We start from the raw sequence: 18,330 nt of genomic DNA on the forward strand, positions 1-18,330 counted from the left end.
TCTAATATAATCTAAATGAATTGATTTGTCAGGAATCTTTTACTTATTATTGTTATGATGTTGATTATCAATAGTTATTGCTTTATTTATCAACATCTGCAGAAAATCCATATGCTTTGTCGCAATAAATAATTAAATAGCGTGCGATTTCGTATGAAATTTCCATAGCTTTTCGAACAGAGCGGAAAAAATTTGCGAATCACGGACGCGCACTTAACGAAAGAGTGTAGAGCGATTAAGTTAATTGCCTCTTTAATTAGACGGCGCGCAAACTTATGTCGGAAGAGCCACTTCTTCCCGTCTAGCACAAATATTTAATTACAGCGTCACACGTGCGGGATTACTTGGGTCTCCTTTGCATTCGCAAGATGCGACTAATACTTAATACAGGATAGAATTTGCACCGGAGTTTCTACACGCTCTCGATCTCTTTCCCGTGTGTAATGCCTGGAACGTTCGCCATCGCATCGCTGGATTATCATCTTCCATGCTGCACGCGAGCCAGCGAATTTATTTGAAGAAACATTATTTATTTTTATGATAATTAATAGTTAGGATATTCAATTTAAGATACAGTTAGCAGACAATTTATTTGTAGCAATTGTTAATGACGCACAGCAATTAATATTTATGACTGTAGTAGCCGAACGCGAATTTAAAATTGTAAATTAAAAACTCAGTTAAATTTTTTTATTTTACATGGACTTTTCTAAATCTTATTGAAAATTATCGCAACTGCGATTTAAATTTGCAATTATTATGTATAAATATTTGTGAACCGGCTTTATAAGTGGTATCTGTTATCGTAGATTTTTTAATATATTTCACAAGTAATTCGTTCGTTTCTGTATTTAATTATTTCCATCGATATATCTCTCCACATGAGTAAAGAGTATCGCAAATCATTGCATCTCCCTTGTGTGCGATGTTTAATCGAGAACAGTGGACCAACGAGAGCTTATATGCACATAGAAGAACGGAATTCGATTGAATTCGACAAAAGACGACATTCTCGTACACAAATCGAATCTGTCAAGAAAATCACGCGTGCAGACACGCCGTCGAGCGCATTATTGACGGGCGGAGGGTGGAAATGTAACACGGATTTCAATAAGGAGAGTCAGGGAGGTATCCGTTAATCCGCATGGCTTAATACGAGGACTGGAAGAATGCGGGGATCTGGTATACAACGTCCAAAGGCAGTGGGACTCGCTTTCCCGCTGACCATTGGGGGTAATTATCGCAGCTCCGGGGAAAGCTCTCTCACGCTCATATCCCTTCCGGTCAGCTAGCCAGAGGAGGCTTTCGCGAGCACGTCCCCAACCTTCCCCTTCAAAGGATCTTCGGTATCGCGTCGCGTTGTGCATACGCCATGCCACGATGGCAATAACCGGTAATTTTTCTGCAGAGAGATCCTTGCAGCGCTAGCCAACCGCTGCTCGCCGCTGCTCGCCGCTGCTCTCACCCCTTTCGCCGCTCGCAGGGGTGCGTGTCGTTCTTTAACGACACGGAACAGGTAGAGCTCTCCTTCCGGAAACAAGCCACAGAGAATAGAGCTGATTGCGAAAGCGGGGTCACGTCTTGACGGCGGCGATTTCCGCACAAGAATCACGGATCGAAGAACAATCCGTGAACGATGCGCGCTGCCGAAGAATTCTCGGTAAATTGAAAATTCTCTGGTCGGTGATTTTAGTCGAATTACGTGAACGAATTACGTGTCCCGAGGAATTTAAGAAACCGCTCCGCATCTAAACAGCTACCGATTTTTTTCTCGATTTACACTTCTGTTTATTTATTATTTACTATTACTTTAATTTTTTTTTATTAATGTAATTTTATTTAAATTCGCGATTTCGTCCGATAGTACTATCAAATACTATATAATAGTACTATCAAACAATGTCCATGGCGATTGTAGTATTTTATTATTATATTTGTAAATAACGTAAATTTCTAAAAATATAATATATGTTATATTATATGTATATAATACAATAAGAGATATCATATATAGACCAATGCAGTGTTTTAAATCTAGGTTGCAATGTAGAATATTTTATATGCTTTCAAAATGTGAATACTAGTGCTCTCTTGAAATATTTTCACGAACTATCTTTAGTACGTTTCTCGTATGATACATGTGATTCAAATTTTATCTACTGTCGAGATGTTAATTCTTCTTTTTTCAAAAATTTGCAAAGAGGGATTAAATTCAATGTATTTTTTATAGTATTTTTGTATTTAATTTCTTAATCTATTTTACTTAACTTTCTTTTTATTTATCTTAATTTTTTATTATGTCTAAATTCACAATTTTATTTTAATAACAAAAAATAATAAATATATGCATTTCTTAGAATTTCAAGAAATTATAAGGATTGAAATTAATAAACATTTTTGCAATAAATTTCAGTAATAAAAAAGAACAGATAAATAGTAATAGATAATTATACTTAATGTTAGTATTGTTATTATTGTGCTATTATCAACTTTTACAATTTTATTTTAATAATAAAAAAATAATAAATATATGCATTTCTTAAAATTTCAAGAAATTAGAAGAATTGAGATTAATAAATATTTTTGCAATTACAAAAAATAAATATAAAAATTGCTCTTAAACGCACACAATTTCTTTCAATTTATAATTTTCACGATTCACAATAAATAAATCAGAATTTGTGTTAAAAATTCTCTTAGTGATTTATTCTTCTCACTCAATTAATTTTATTAATTACAGCAATAGAAAAAGTTCCTCTTACATGTAATCGATATGTATTAATCCGATCCTCTTTGCAATCTCATTTAGTTTACCACAATATCAGAATTCATAAAAATCAATTGTACAAATTAAAGAATTAAAGAGTTAATGAGATCATTAGGTATGCTTTGCATTTGAAAATAAAGATGATATCATATTCATCTGAATTCATTTCAATGTGTCGACTACGTTGGGGTGCGACTAATCTGACGCGACAGGATCACGCGAAGCATAAAATCCGAATTACGGTGCGATACGGCGAATCCGTATCCCAAAGTTTCCGTTCCTGCCCCGCAAATTACATCCGCCGGGTTTTGTCACAGACTGGGACTATTAGGTCTCGCAGCTTGGCACGGAAACGTTGGTTTTTAGAGGGCTGCTGGGCAACCGTTGTTAGCGATAAATAAACGAGACGTTGATAAGGTGAAAACTAATTAGATCATGAAAGTTGTCGGCAATGTTTAAAATTCATGTAGTTATTGACCTTGGAAAGGAGTTCAGAGAGCAGTATCTACAGTGATTAAGGATGTCGAGAGCTCTACCATGGATGGAATGTATAATACGAGCATGTACCATGGCGACTGCGGGCACACGATCAAACATAATAAAGTTCAATCACGTGGATAAGTTGTTGATAACTTTAATGGGATTTGTCATAATCTCTTGCAAACAACATTGCTACATAAAATATTATAATTAATGATTTATATGTGTACACACGTAAAATATTTCTATTTCTATTATGTGAACTATTGTTTATATATAATTCATTTTGTTACATTTCTCGATAATTATGAAGTGTTTATAGATGGCTTGAGATTGAAAGAAATTTATTCTACATCTTGCTTAAATTCTATAAATTTAAGATATTCACTTTTTTTTTATAACAAGAATAACCAGCTTTTTCATAAAATTGTAATAAATAAAAATTGTACCAGAGTTATAACATATAAAATTATATCAATATGTCACACATATAAAAGTAATTTGGATAGGAAATTTATTAAAATTATCATATAAAAGAAATAGTATAGCAAGTCTTTATAGCAATAATAATCCGCCTAGACAATAGTCGCGCATAAATTACAACATAATGTCATGTTATCATACGAACTACATGAAATGTAAAATACATTACAAATGTCTTTTTTGTAATATGTTGTCTACGACATATCTGCTTTAGTTTACGCTTGAAGTATATGTGACAAAACTAACAGTATCAACACGATAAATTTTGTAACTTTTATAAAAAATATACATTTTTTTAAAGGTGTCCCTTTTTTACAGATAAAATTAGAAGAAGATCGCCGATATCAACGTATCATTTTGAATATTCTAAATTTTTTAAATAAAACTTTAGAAACATAAGTACAAACTTATCACGAAGTGTCTTTTATCAGCATAAATTTTATTGTTTGTAATCATTTTATATTGTTCAGTATAATTAACCTTTTCATAAGATAAACAAAAAAGATCAACAAAATAAGTCAGGCAGTAATGTGACATATTCCTATTCTTTTTCTTTCATCAGAAGTCATCTACACAAAACATCTACAAGTAAATGTATATATGTTCTAGATCTTTTTATTTTGCAAAATATTTTTTTGTCTTCATCCTATTTAGCAAGACATAAACACGTAACGCAAGTTTTTTTGAAAAGGGGAAATTTTCCCACCGAGTTATAAGAGAGTGTCTCTTTAAAAAATGTATAAGTATCAGCGATTTTCCTCTAATATTTAGCAGTAACCGTTTTTCCATTATTTAGGAAATTATTCGAGCACGATTATTCAAATTGAATATTTGTAATCTAATAATTTAAGAAGACAAGCTATTGAACTATTGCTTGAAATTAATCGTTTCGATCCCTCAATGGCGTCAACGTTTTATGAGGAGAAGAAATAGGAGTTGAATGTACCATTCCTACATTTTCCTTGCCTTTCCAATGAGATCGCTTTTCTTCTGCTTTCAATTTTTCTATGGTCTTTTGTTGTTGTTCCACTAATCTGGTCTTGGTTAGCAATTCCTAAAAAAATCATTTTCAGTCAGAGATATAAAAAGAAAAAATATACAAAAATATAAATGCGATACTTATAATAATAATCATAATTTATAATAATCATGAGCTTTATTGGATAAATAAAAACGCAATTTAGATTTGCTTAAAGACAAAAATATTTATTTCTATAAAATCCATTCTATAAAATATAATTAGAAAAATAATGTAGTCAAATCTCCTCTTTGTAAAGTTGTTTAGAATCAAACATTCTCTTTAGTATAAAATTTCTCCTTAGTCTTTGTTTTTATCTTAATGACACATGCGCGAAATAATCTTATTTTCGCATTGTCTTCAGTCTCTTATTGTATTATAATTATATGAAAATATAATAGCAGGAGAGTAATATAAAGAAACATTACTTTATGAGATTACAATTGATTCACAAAAAAGCGAAAATCATAATCACTATAATAAAAGAATAAAATGTTTATTTCTGGAACTTCACAAAATGGAGAGCACAAGTAGACTTCAACATTATTTACATAATTAAATACATGAACCAAAATTCCACAATTGTACAACAACAATCGCATCACTTATTAAGCCTATCTGAGTGCCCAAATTATAAAATTATATACAGATTATATTTATAAATTTTTTAACATCTATTAAAAATATGATAATTCCATTAAAAATATCGTACAGAAAAAAAGCAAAAAGCCAAAGAAGATATCACAAAAATTGCAAAAAGCGGGATGATACCACACACCTGTTCCAGTTCATAGTTCTTGTCTTTTAGCCGAATAACATGTTTAATTCTTTGCTTAGGATTCTGATGACCAATTACGTCAGCATATTTTTCAATAACTTCTTTGTATTCCTTCTTAAGAACTTCATTCATCGTTACTAATTTCTTGATCTCTCTACAGAAAATAAGTCATTATTTTTCAAATTCATAATAAAAAATATATTATATTAAACTTACTCGTCAGCTTCTTCTCGTCGTGTTATTTCCTCTTTAAGTTGCTGAATAAGTTCATTTTCCGAAGATTTCCATTTGATTCGTTCTTGCTCTAATAATAAAGTGGTTTCCTGTAATAAAAGACATTGTTATTTCCTGACTGTTTATTTATAATTTAATTTCAATGTAACAATAAGTTTTATTGATTAAAATAATATTACCTTTGCAGTTTTTTCTATTTCTTCAAATTGTTTAGCTTTTTCAGAAAGCTCTTCTATTCGAGAATTTGCCTATAAATTATATATTTCATATTTACATTAATAATGCACCATTAATAATGACCAATGATTCATTTACAATTTAATTTAACATTATATGTAAACTTACTTCATTTATAATAATTTTATGTTGTTTTGCTTGATTTTGAAATAATCGTTTATTTTCTTCTAACGCTTTCTCGCTACTCTCTAATTGATCCAAAATTTTATTATTTTCTAGCTGCATTCGTGAAATATCAATTTCTCTAACATCATTTTGTTCTTCTAATACTAGTAATGCACTTTGTGCCTCACTGATACTTTTAGTCATTTCTTCAAGTTGTATTCTCAACTACGATGGAAAAATCAAATTAAAAGATCAACTTTTAGAAAAATGTAAATATTTTCATAAATTACAAATGTAATATCAAAATAATTCCAATAACAAGCGTATTACCTCATTATTTAATATAGTTTTCAGTTTAGAATCATCTTCAAGTCTTGTAATTTCTTTTGTGGCATTCTGTTTTAGATTTTGTATTTTTGTCTCAAAGATAGATTTTAACGAATCAAATTGAGATATATTACCAGACTGATGTTGATCTACTAGATCTCTGTGAGCATCTAAGTCTTTCATGAAAGAATTAACTTGTTCGTGCACCAATTGCGAATTGGAACGCATAGCAGTAAGCAGTTCTTTATGTTCGCGTATGCAGTCTTCACCACGTTTGACTTCATATTGTAATCTTTCCACTTCAGCGCTGCTTTGAGCCAATCGATTAGTAAGCGCAGCAACAGATGCTTGATTTTCAGCCATAATTAGTTCAAATCTAAATATTTAAAATAATTAAAATAATCGCTCAGCAAAATAAAATATGTAGATAAAAATTTTTAGCATTATGAAAATCAAATTTGTTGAAATTAACCTTTTCTTCCTAGCAACCATTTCGGCCGCTTCTGATCTAATGTGATCCTTTAAAGCTCTCAATTCTTGTTTCTTCTCCGCCAATTCACTTTCTGCTTTATCCAACTCAGTTTGCAAACTTTGACTAAAACTTGCCTAACAATCACAATTTATGACATGATAATATTATATTATGAATAATGTTACTAACATTAGCATTATCATAATCACCTGTGTTTCCACGGATGATCTTAGTTCCTCGAGTGTCGTGGAAAGTTTTGTGATTTCAATATCTCTTTGAGAAAGTTTTTCGTCTAATGCAGCACGCTCTACTTCCATACGAAGCAAACATCTTTTATAATTGTCATTAGCAAGTTGCATCTCCTCTTCTACAGTATTTCGCGCTTCTTCAACCATGGCACTGACCTAAAGAAAAATTCTATTTTAATATCTAGGAATACGCTTTTCTATTATCATAAACATTTTTTCAAACATCACAAGGAGCACACATAGACAAAGAGAAAAAAATATAATATTCACAGAAAAACATCTATAAAATAAGAATTACATTTTATAACAATTTATAAGGTGTATAATGTCTTGACATTCACACAAAGGTTAACAGAAAACGAATGATTAGTCAGTGATGTTTGGCATTCTACGCACGTGTAATCTGCTTACTTTCGCGTCGCACTCAATAATTGTTTTTTTCACCTGTTCCGTGCTCTCAGTGCGACATGCTGTTAGTATATCTCGTTTATCAGCTTCCATTTGTTCGATCATTTTCTGAGCATGCTTCATTATTTGTTCAGTTTCCTCTTCGATTTTTTTAGCAGAAATTCGTTTTAATTCCTCTATTTCTTCATCTTGCATCTTCTTAATCTGTATAAAATATATACATATATACACAAATACACACACACACACACACACACACACACACACACACACAAATTATTGTAAAAAAAAATGAATTATAAAAATGTGTGTGCGCACGTGCATATGTGTAATACAATTAAAGCAAACGCTCTATATATTATATATATATATATCATCGTACATTTTCTATTTCCCTAAAGTATTCATCTGCGGCATTCTCTAATACTTTCTCCAATTTTAATTTGTTTTCAGCGTGTGTATTTGTCATATCAATAAAATCTTTTTTATATTTTTCCATCATAGTGTTATGTCTCTCATTTGAAAGCTTTAGTTCATTTTGAGCTTCTTGTAAACGTTGAGTCACCTAAAGAATAAAAAGAAATTAAAAATGCATCAAGGATGTTTCCATAAAACTTTAAAAAAGTGATAAATTGGTTGAATAATTTTTGTTAAGTAACCCATGTTCAGCATTTTCTTAAAACATTTGGAGTCAGTTTTTAATTTTGTTACATGTTGCTTAATTTTTATAAAGTTAGGAAAAATAAAAAATCGTGTTTTTTAATTTTGTTTATTTTTGTTTCATTACAATAAATGTTAAAAATGGCAAACAATCTTATTACAAATATTACACATCTGTAGTGCATTGACCGATACATGCCTTGAAAAAACAGAGAATGTTATAAACCATGTCAATATGTTTATTGTTTATTGAACTCATTTTGGATCAATAATCACTGGATGGTAAAAACTTTGACATATTTCTATTAAAAAAAAAAAAAAAAAAAAAATCAAGACACTGGTGCTGACGAAACAAAAAAAAACATAACGCCTTAAATAGTGTTGCCAGACGTAATAGGTTACTTAGCAAAAGTTGTTCTATTCGAAATTTTCTGATTATCATTTTCCTTAAATGCCTTACTTGTACATTTACACAAAAGTGTATCTGTATATAAGTACAAATATATAATACATAACAATAAAATTGCATATTTACAGAGGTTACGCACATCTGTATGAATATTTTGAAGATTTTTCAATTCTTCCGTGAGAGAACAGTTTATTTCTTCCATTTTATTTGCTTTGGTTTCCATGTTTGATGCACATTCCTTATAAACTGCATTTTGCATTAAGAGTTCTTCTTTTTCTTTTAAAAAGTCGTTTTTCAAATGTTTAATTTCTTCCTCATGTTTATTAGTAAAATCGGAAATTTTATGAACGTAACTGTCGGCAAGTTCTCCATATTGCTCTTTAAGTTCTTGTGATTCGAGTTGCAGAGCAGACAATTCAACTTCAAGTTTTGAAATTTCGTTCTGCTTTATTTCTAATGTAGATTCAAGATTAGATCGTTCTTGAGTTAAATTTGTGACACAGAGATCGAGTTGACATTTTTCTTTTTGTAATAATTCTATTTCGATATCACGATCTCGTTTCACTATTTCCAATTTATTTAATAATTCTTCAATATGCGTTTCAAGAGCTTCAATCTGTTAAACAAAACGAAATAAAAAAAAAGTTCTTTCTTAATACAGCAATCCATTTCACACTCCTAAAATAAAGTAATTTAATTTACCTTTGTTCTATTCTCTTCTTTCTTGGCATTCAATTCAGCTTCTAATGTTGTTATTCCTTTTGATAGTTCGGTTGCACGACTTCTGAGTTCCTTTTCCATTGCTTTTCGCGATAAAATCTCTCGTTCTTTTTCCTTAGTCATTTCTAATAATTGAGAGCGAAGTGTCTGCATTTCTGCTTGATGTTTATCATCATGACTGTTTATTACATCCTGTTGTAACTTAGCCTGCAAATTAAAAATATTTTGAAAATACAGTGTATTGACTCTAGTTAATAATAAATTTCTATTTAAAGATATTATATTAACCATTGTTTCTATATCTTTCATATGTTGTGTTTCTATTTCATCTTGTTTCTTGCGCAATTCCTCCAATTCGGTTTCTAATTTCCGTATCTCATCTTTCATATCCTCGATATGTTTTTCATGTTCCTGTATAGTCTTATCCTTGTTCAAACATTCTACTTGGAGATCCGCAAGTTGCTGATTAGATTCATATTTCATATTTTGACTTTTGGTTAAAGGTTGTGGAGTTTTTAATTTGGGATAATTTGATCCCATTGATTTTGTGATCAACCGCTTCGGTGGCAGTTGAGGCTATGTAAAAATATATTTTACGTGATTTAATAATATTTTTAATCATATTAATATTATATTTTAATGTAACAATATTTTTTCAAAAACGTACATTTTTATATATGTACATGCACATACATTTCTATTCAAATACATTCTATATTATCACGCTACTTAATCATAAAACAACGCGAATAACTGTGCTTTTATAAATTTAATTTTAATTTAAAACATAATTAATAATACACAATTCAGAATTTTATAATTCATTATTTTTCAATAATAATATAATTTGATCTTTTTTTTCAGATCTTTTTTCTATTTCTCAGATATTACAATTATAATTCATAAGTGATAACAAAATTTGTGACAATTCTTACCACCCGGAAAATAGGAGCCGTGGCACTACTCTTTATTGATACAATTGATGCATTGCATTCTGCGCTGCTTGTGCTTTTATTATCTAAAAACCTATCGGACTTCTCAATAATAGCTCCTTTCACTTTATTGTCGAATTTCGGATCGTAAAAGCCTGGTGGAGGTGCATCACCTGCGAAATCATGCATACATTAGCGAATTAAAATAATACACAAAAATTTAAGTCCTTTTTTTCAATCATAATTATCAATTATTAGTATGTCCACGTAATATACTATATATATTTGCAAATGTCTTACTTTTTTCCTTTTAAGTAACGGTTATCTTTAATAAAGTATATACTTCCTTGATAATCTTAAAATATACTAATTACAAATTTTAGAAAAACTCATTATTATCATTCGAAACAGAAGTTTTTTTTTTAAGAATATATATGTAAAAAATCAAATTAATCAAAGAAACGACTTTATATAATAAGCAGATCGGATTTACTTTTAATTTAATAGTCTTGAATGTGATTAAAATAGATAAATCCTATAACAAGTTCTCACGTTAAGATGAACAGATTGATAATCAGGACCAATTATTCTTATGCGTTTTAATTCAATTATCGTATCCTTACAGGACACGAAGATTTAAATATAGCTTGTTCTTAAATATTGCGTAATATATCAATGATATACCAGACGCAAGACGCTGCAACAACAAAAGAGAAGAAAGACAGTGTTAAGTGAGACTTCCTTTTGGCGCAACGTATCGTGCATAGGGAGAAGCAGGCGCAAATGGGAAAGACAGCTGTTCTGAATGCAAGGGACATATCTCTATGGGGTCGTAGAATAACCAGGTGTAGCCAGTAACGTTCCCCATTGCGTCCGTACACGATAAAATGTCTTCTTTTATTGTCTACCGCGCGCTTTCTTCTATGACGAAGGAGAGGGAGAGAATCAATATATGAGAAATTTAAAGGGCAGACACAGCGATATATAAAGATAAGATATAGGGATATAACGAATAAAATATTGTGCTGCCTACCTTTTACTTGAGAATAGCTACATACAACAGGAGCTACAAAGAACAAAAAGTGACAAGAATAATAACAACAATCACAAAACAGATGTTACTAAAGGATAAAACGAATTAGCGATCGCGTGGTCTTGACGATTGTCGTACATCAGAAAACACCAAAGAGCATTCAATGCGATTTGTCAAAACTAGATAAAATATATGCAATCGATAAAAGTAATATAGAAAGTATAAATGTATATCTACTTTTAATATTCATATTGTGCATGAGATATGACTTGTAAGATTGGATTTTATATATTTTTTTTATTTCTTTTGTATCTTACACAGAAACGAAGTGTTAAATTCTGATTTTAATGAAACTTTATATACTTATAGCTTACATAAATAGATGAATTTAGAAAACATCAATAGCAGCAAATAAAAGATTCTAAGGAGTGAAATAACTCCTTATAAAATAAATAAAGTATAAAGTTTTCAGCTTTTTCCGTTATATATTAAAAACCATTTAATCAAAAAACTTCTAATACAAAAGTTTACAATAAAATTATCTATTTAGCTACGTCAATATTTTGAAAAAATATTTTTAAAAACAAATTTTGAAAAAATTTATGTTAAAAATATTATTGATGTAGATAAATAAAAATATTAGTGATGTAGATAAATAGAAATAATTTTATTATAAAACTTTTATATTAGACATTTCTTGATATCTCAAATAGTTTTTGAAGTATATATAACCAAAAAAAAGGAAAACTACATTTAAAAAGTGATTTCACTAAACTTAAAATTTCCCTAAACTTAAAATTATTTGTCGCTGTTGATATTTCCTAAATTCATCTATTTATGTAAAATATAAATATACAAAGTTTCATTTAAATTAAAACTTGACACTTCGTGAGGCTCTCTCGTTAGTTTTGTACTCTCTTCATTAATTACAAGACGTATAGTAATTGTTTTTATAAATTAACGTACTATAAAAAATATCTCTCCCGTCTTCCAAATTTTAAATATAAAATACGAAAGATTGTCTAAGTTAAGTAAATTTTGAAAGTATTTAAAATATTTATATTACATTAAAATTTTATATGGAAAATAAATATATATTTATTTACTTATTTATTTATATATCATAATTAGGAAATTATTTATTTTTTTTAATTATCATATATTATTTTCATTTAAATGATAAGAGTATATAAAATATAAAAAAATTATAATAAGATAATATGAATTCCTCTGGAATTTCATTTTAAAATGAAAAGATTGATTCACAATAAGTCTATGTTACAAAAAGATGAAATTATCGAGAGTACCATAAAGAATATACACACCGAAGACGGTTAAAGCTTCACGTTCAGCGTTAAGATTTTCCCGCCATAACGCAGTTACGCACACTTATAAATATGCAAAATAATTTAAAAAATATTAGAACAAATCCCATTGAATTTTCAGTTCGTTTTATGGAAATTCATTGCAGTAACTTGTCCTATTAAATCATTAATGCAATTAACGCATACAATACTTAATTCAATTTCATTATAGTAAAAACTATTCTGTACTCAAAAAATTTCACACAACAATTTATTAATAACAATAGATACAATAGATTGTATACAGTTAGACATATCGATAAAGAAAAACGCGCACGTAAAGAAAAAAGAAAGATCGTCAGAACGTCATCAATGTCGCGAACTCGATTACAATACCTTGAAACGAGGTGAAAATTATAAAAGTGAGTAAATTTACTGGAATATTTATAATTTAATTCGTCAATATCTGAATTTGCTCATCTTTGTAACTTTTATCTCATTTCAAAATACGCGATTAAATCTCGAGAATATCAACCTCTCAGCAACAGGCATGTACTCTTTAAATTCTTTGGAGTCTCACTTCAAAAAGAGTGGCTTAATTTTCAATATTTAAGAATGAGATTTCACTCTTGTGAGTGACAATTCACTGAAAGGTTTTAGATCCGATTACACCAACGTACTTTAACTTTAAGCGAGACTTAAAACTCGCAGTTCCTCTCTTTAAAGTCGAAAGAGAGGAAGAGATAGAGAGTTTTAAGCCTCATTTAAAATCAAACGTTGGTGTGCAACCGAGCCTTAGATTGTAGTAGACACGTGCTGTAAGGTTATAATTTCTTTCTTTATCGTTCATTAGACATAAAATAGCAGCGCCAAATGCAGCTCTAATCTTTCATCTTCTTTATACAGTATCGAAGATGTTACAATCATCAAAATAAAATGATAAAGAGAGATAAATCACGGAGTCAATGCACGAGACAAGCCTCGGCGAATTTCATCAGAACTTCAAAAAAATTAAAAATTACCACACAACACCGACCCAGACCAAAGTACGAAGACGTTCGTCCCAGCAGAGCATCAACAAAAACTTAACAACAAATGATCCGTTTTTTGTGCTTGAACTAATGTACACTTTTGGAACTTAAAATGAGATAGACATATGTTTGACTTGGCGAAAACAAGAATTCTAGTGCAATAAAGAATTCTAGTCTAATAAAAGAATAAAAAATAAACCTAAGTATAGAGACGAACGAAAAAGCAGGAGATACTATTAATTAAGGATGCAGGTACTAATCGACAAGAGGCTGAATAGATCAGCATGCAGCAGGTACTTGTTAATCGCTATAACGACTTACTGCCAAATTCGTTGAACCGTTGTATTCTCGCCTTGGAGAAGGACATCCTCGTCGTTACTCGCGCGAGCGCGCGCGATTTTCTTCCCGTACCAAGTCAACGGATTCGCGCGGGATCGTCGCTAGACAGTCGTTGCGGATAAAAATTACGCGTAGACCAACCGTTGCACCGTTCTTCTGTTCTGTTATCGTTATTCCGTTCGCATGCACCTCTCGCTCACGCGAGAGCAAAACAATGCGGACCAGTACGGACCGCACACAATCGTGCACAATCGCGCCAAACACTGCGCGATACTGCACGTTGCTAGTCCACGTCCCTACCTGACTCGACTCGCTGAATCGGTTATTTTAATTTGAAACGGCGGTTATTCTCCAGCGCGGCGACGATTCGCTGCGAAAGCGGCCAATGAGTGCATGAGTTTATGAGAATGTGCAACCGATGGATACGTTCAGTACTAAAGCTGGTGATTTATCATTTGCTTCGAAGTTATACAATAATTATACATATAATTATTAGTTTAATACAATAATAATAGTAATGGGTATATATTACTTTCATGGATTTTATTACTTTCAAGAGTTTTATGATTTTGTCTCAATTTTCTAACCCTAAAAATTATTTATTGTCTTATGCTAAGCAAAATTTATAATTAGTAAAGCAAAAATTCGATCATATTAATTTATTATAAATGCTTTATTCATTTGAGAATGACTTTATTTTTGCTTTTTGAATTATCTTTATTGGGTTGTTTTAGAGAAGTGAGATATTCTTCCTCATATTATACATATATGGAATTATTTAATTATTCCTAGATTTCTATTATGTTTTTTTTTTAGGAAAACAAAATAATTTCCGATTGAAAACTATTTCGATTTGTTCTACAATAAGTTCTATTTACATTAAGTCTGATTATATATAATACTTCAGGTTTTAAAACATTTCTAAATTTTTTTAAAATGTCACATGTTTTAGCATATACATATATTAATTAATTCATTTTATTTGTAATATTTTTAGCATTTCCTGAATAAATTTATCATTCATACAAATGTATTTTTGAAACTTCGAAAAAGTTCAAAGTTTTGAAAAAATTCGAAGCTTCGAATCTTCGAAAACAGTCAAAAACCCTGTTCAGTATTGAACGCTCAGTGAGCTCTTGTATCTGATTCATAATTGGCATGTTTCGTAAGATTAAACAATCTTGATCAAACAGATGCAAGAATTCCAGCTACTGAACGCTCAGTGAGTGGTGATAATTGATAGTAATAGAGACACAAATGTGTCATTCTATCTTTGGGAGCTTTCCAGCAAGAGACACAAATTGACACAAATCATTCTGTCCTTGTTCAATAATCAGCAAGAAACAAAAACGGAATGACTCTTACATCGATTTATGCCTCTGCTGAAAAGCTCCCTTTGTTTCTTATAGCAATGTAAAAAAAAATAGAATGATATTTGTGTCGATTTGTATTTTTATTTAAATGGAAAATATTAATTTGTAAACATATAACCGATTTCACTAAGGGTGTGGTCGAGTTTTCGAGCCACTACAAATACTTCGAAGCATTTTTTAACCAATCGGAAGAAAGAATTTTACTAACTTGACCAATCAAAAAATGTTTCGAAGCATTCATAGCGACAACTCGACTGCACCCTAATTCCGATTAACTTAATCGATTGATTGTTACATTGGAATGACTAATTGCACTTACTGTTCAGCAGAATTGACCAATCACGGTTGACACTTATAGCTGGTGCACACTCAGTGCACTTTAAAGTCGTACACAAATCGACATAAAGATGTACGTTTAATAAAAATATATAATAGAAACGAATTAAACTACGAAATTCTTAATACGTTTTATTAATGGTAATTATGGTATTTGATAAAATATATTAGGTATTTCATTAATTGAGATCTCTCACTTTTACAGTCAGATTAAGTTAATATATAACAGCTTTAATGTGCACTGAATGCGCACTAATTTTGCTAGTGAAAAACGCTATTAATCGATCGATTATGTTGATCAGAGTTGATAAGATCGGCCCATAAGCGTGTGTTGTAAACGCAGCATAAAGAAAGGCGAACAGCTCGCGTCGTGTTACGATTCGCCAACGTCTCGTCGAGTCTGGCCGAATCTAGCCGAATCTGGCCGAGTCCCAATTTCCTGCACTCCTAACCTAAGTCTCAGACTCAAGTCTCAACCTCGAATCGTATTCGTGGAATGTAGTGGAATACGTGCACGACGAGTGCCACGTGTACCCGGTGGATCAACTGATCTCAGCTATAGTGGTCTACGTGATAACCAGTGGCCGCTACTGCTGGCTAATGCATCGCCGGTGGAATTGTTAACCTCGTTGAGTTTCCGCGTACTAAACTTTGGTTTACGATGAAATATAAGCTCTATATTGTACTCATTTTTCTTTTCGTTTTAAGCTATGTCACTTGTCAATATAGAACGAAAAACGTAAGAACTCTTCTTATACCACACATTTATCATTCAACTTCAACTAACCAAATTTCTCAATATGCTTACAAAATGTGATTGAAATGTTATTCTTACAGAATCAAGGTACCTCCTTGGCTGAACGTGTACAACAATTAACCGAGATGACTTTGAAAAAACCGATATTGAAATTTAATGGGTCAAAATTTAAACAGTATATTAAAGCTCCTCCAAGGAATTATTCTATTATTGTTATGTTTACTGCCATGGCGCCTCAGAGACAGTGTCAGATTTGCAGGTGAACTAACTTGCATTTATGCTTGAATAAGTTCATTAAGTAAGTATTAATAAAAACTATGTGTATTAATAATTTCAATATAACGTTAGGCATGCCAACGATGAATTTACAATAGTGGCGAATTCCTTCCGATATTCTGCCTTGTACTCCAACAAGTTGTTCTTTGCCTCTATCGATTTTGACGAAGGATCAGATGTTTTTCGATTGGTAAGTAGAACATACAAGGATATATAAATATATAATTAATATGAAATTTTCTTATCACAGATGAAGTTGAATACTGCACCAGTATATATGCATTTTCCACCTAAAGGTAAACCAAAAGCTGCTGATACTATGGATATCCAGCGAGTAGGATTTGGTGCAGAAGCAATAGCAAAATGGATAGGTGAACGCACAGATATTCAGGTAATGTTGTTAGCAGTCATTGTATTGTGTCACATTTATTATACTAAAATTGTTCTAATCTCTGTCATCATATGTTTCTTATCTGACTTCTAAATTATTTACAATATTGATTTATCGTTGATTGCAGATCAGAGTATTTAGACCACCAAATTACTCGGGTACAGTAGGATTAGGACTGCTTATAGTTATCGTAGCAGTTGGTTTATATCTTAGACGTAATAACTTGGATTTCATTTACAACAAAAATCTTTGGGGATTCTGTGCTTTGGTAAATATATTTTTCCTCGATTACTTTTTTCGTTTTAACAAATAATTTTGATTTATTTGTTTTCAGTTCTTCGCCATAAATATGACCTCTGGACAAATGTGGAATCATATCAGAGGACCACCTTTTGTTCATAAATCACCAAATGGCAATGTAGCTTATATTCATGGATCTTCTCAAGGGCAATTTATAGTGGAAACCTATATTGTTATGGTTATGAGTATCCTTTTGCTGTATTCAGAAATTATAAAAAATAATTAAATTACAAAAGTATAGAAAAACTAGGTTCATGTATATTTTATATTATGATATAGACCTTAATTACATATAAAAAGATGGAGCAGTGGTGTTAGGAATGATCTTAATGACTGAGGCTGCAGCTCGTAAAGGAGATGTTAAGAAGCGTAAGATATTAGCTGTGATAGGTGCAGGATTAGTGGCAATTTTCTTTAGTCTTCTTCTGTCAATATTTAGGAACAAGGCTCAAGGCTATCCATATAGGTACGTATGTGTGTTATAAATTTTTTATTTTTAATATATTATAAACAAATTCAACATTTTAAAGCATGATGATATTATTTGTAAAAGTAAAAAGATTTCAGTAATATCATCATGCTTTACTTATATTTATAAGAATTGTCATTATATTTGTATCTCAGGGAAGAATAATTTGTTTGTTTCAGTTTATTATTCAAATAACTAAATAGAAAGGAAATATCTTCATACATCATTTATTGAACGAAAAATATTTGGCAGTTCCATATGGAATACGAAATTAGGAAGATTTTTTTACAAATGAAAAGTTATATTGTTATAAATGTTGTATCACATTCATTATATATATTGTATGTAACATAAAAAATCCGCATTTAATACTGTACAATAAAACAAAAGTAGTACATAGAAATGTATTTAAATTAATATAGGATGAAAATTCATTGAACCAA

General features: G+C 30.6%; 2 protein-coding genes across 5 annotated transcripts; one reads left to right on the forward strand and one right to left on the reverse strand.

The window, feature by feature from the left end:
- Nucleotides 1-3,385: 3,385 nt before the first annotated feature.
- Nucleotides 3,386-14,314, reverse strand: LOC105149422 (uncharacterized). 3 transcript variants are annotated; one of them, XM_011061825.2, is made up of 15 exons: nt 13,968-14,314; nt 10,282-10,451; nt 9,635-9,922; nt 9,329-9,553; nt 8,766-9,242; nt 7,940-8,122; nt 7,594-7,761; nt 7,111-7,305; nt 6,902-7,035; nt 6,433-6,805; nt 6,106-6,327; nt 5,940-6,008; nt 5,743-5,849; nt 5,527-5,680; nt 3,386-4,784 (listed from the first exon to the last, which is right to left on the reverse strand). In XM_011061825.2, exons 1-15 carry the CDS (start codon nt 14,011-14,013, stop codon nt 4,611-4,613), a joined length of 2,985 nt encoding a protein of 994 aa, XP_011060127.1. In that variant the 5' UTR covers nt 14,014-14,314; the 3' UTR covers nt 3,386-4,610. The 3 variants fall into 3 exon arrangements, with proteins under 3 accessions (XP_011060127.1, XP_011060126.1, XP_011060125.1); XM_011061824.2 differs by having other exon boundaries at nt 7,561-7,761; XM_011061823.2 differs by having other exon boundaries at nt 7,546-7,761.
- Nucleotides 14,315-16,105: 1,791 nt separating this feature from the next.
- Nucleotides 16,106-18,290, forward strand: Ostgamma (oligosaccharide transferase gamma subunit). Of its 2 annotated transcripts, none has more exons than XM_087404769.1 (8): nt 16,106-16,433; nt 16,532-16,710; nt 16,800-16,917; nt 16,978-17,118; nt 17,246-17,386; nt 17,453-17,603; nt 17,719-17,884; nt 18,043-18,290. In XM_087404769.1, exons 1-8 carry the CDS (start codon nt 16,356-16,358, stop codon nt 18,050-18,052), a joined length of 984 nt encoding a protein of 327 aa, XP_087260895.1. In that variant the 5' UTR covers nt 16,106-16,355; the 3' UTR covers nt 18,053-18,290. The 2 variants fall into 2 exon arrangements, with proteins under 2 accessions (XP_087260895.1, XP_011060124.1); XM_011061822.2 differs by having other exon boundaries at nt 16,108-16,433; nt 18,067-18,290.
- Nucleotides 18,291-18,330: the final 40 nt, after the last annotated feature.

This window comes from Acromyrmex echinatior, chromosome 3, assembly GCF_024713525.1.
Source record: "Acromyrmex echinatior isolate Ae372 chromosome 3, ASM2471352v2, whole genome shotgun sequence".
Classification (NCBI taxonomy): Eukaryota; Metazoa; Arthropoda; class Insecta; order Hymenoptera; family Formicidae; genus Acromyrmex; species Acromyrmex echinatior.

Bases quoted from the DNA above. Each gene is read 5' to 3' on its own strand.
- LOC105149422 (XM_011061823.2), bottom strand. From the start codon at position 14,013: ATGTCCTTCTCCAAGGCGAGAATACAACGGTTCAACGAATTTGGCA. The intron at 9,923-10,281 runs GTAAGAATTGTC...ATTTTTACATAG, and splicing joins CGGCTCCTATTTTCCGGGTG to CCTCAACTGCCACCGAAGCG. The intron at 6,328-6,432 runs GTAATACGCTTG...TTTCCATCGTAG, and splicing joins AAACTATATTAAATAATGAG to TTGAGAATACAACTTGAAGA.
- Ostgamma (XM_011061822.2), top strand. From the start codon at position 16,356: ATGAAATATAAGCTCTATATTGTACTCATTTTTCTTTTCGTTTTAAGC. The intron at 16,711-16,799 runs GTGAACTAACTT...ATATAACGTTAG, and splicing joins AGACAGTGTCAGATTTGCAG to GCATGCCAACGATGAATTTA. The intron at 16,918-16,977 runs GTAAGTAGAACA...TTCTTATCACAG, and splicing joins GATCAGATGTTTTTCGATTG to ATGAAGTTGAATACTGCACC.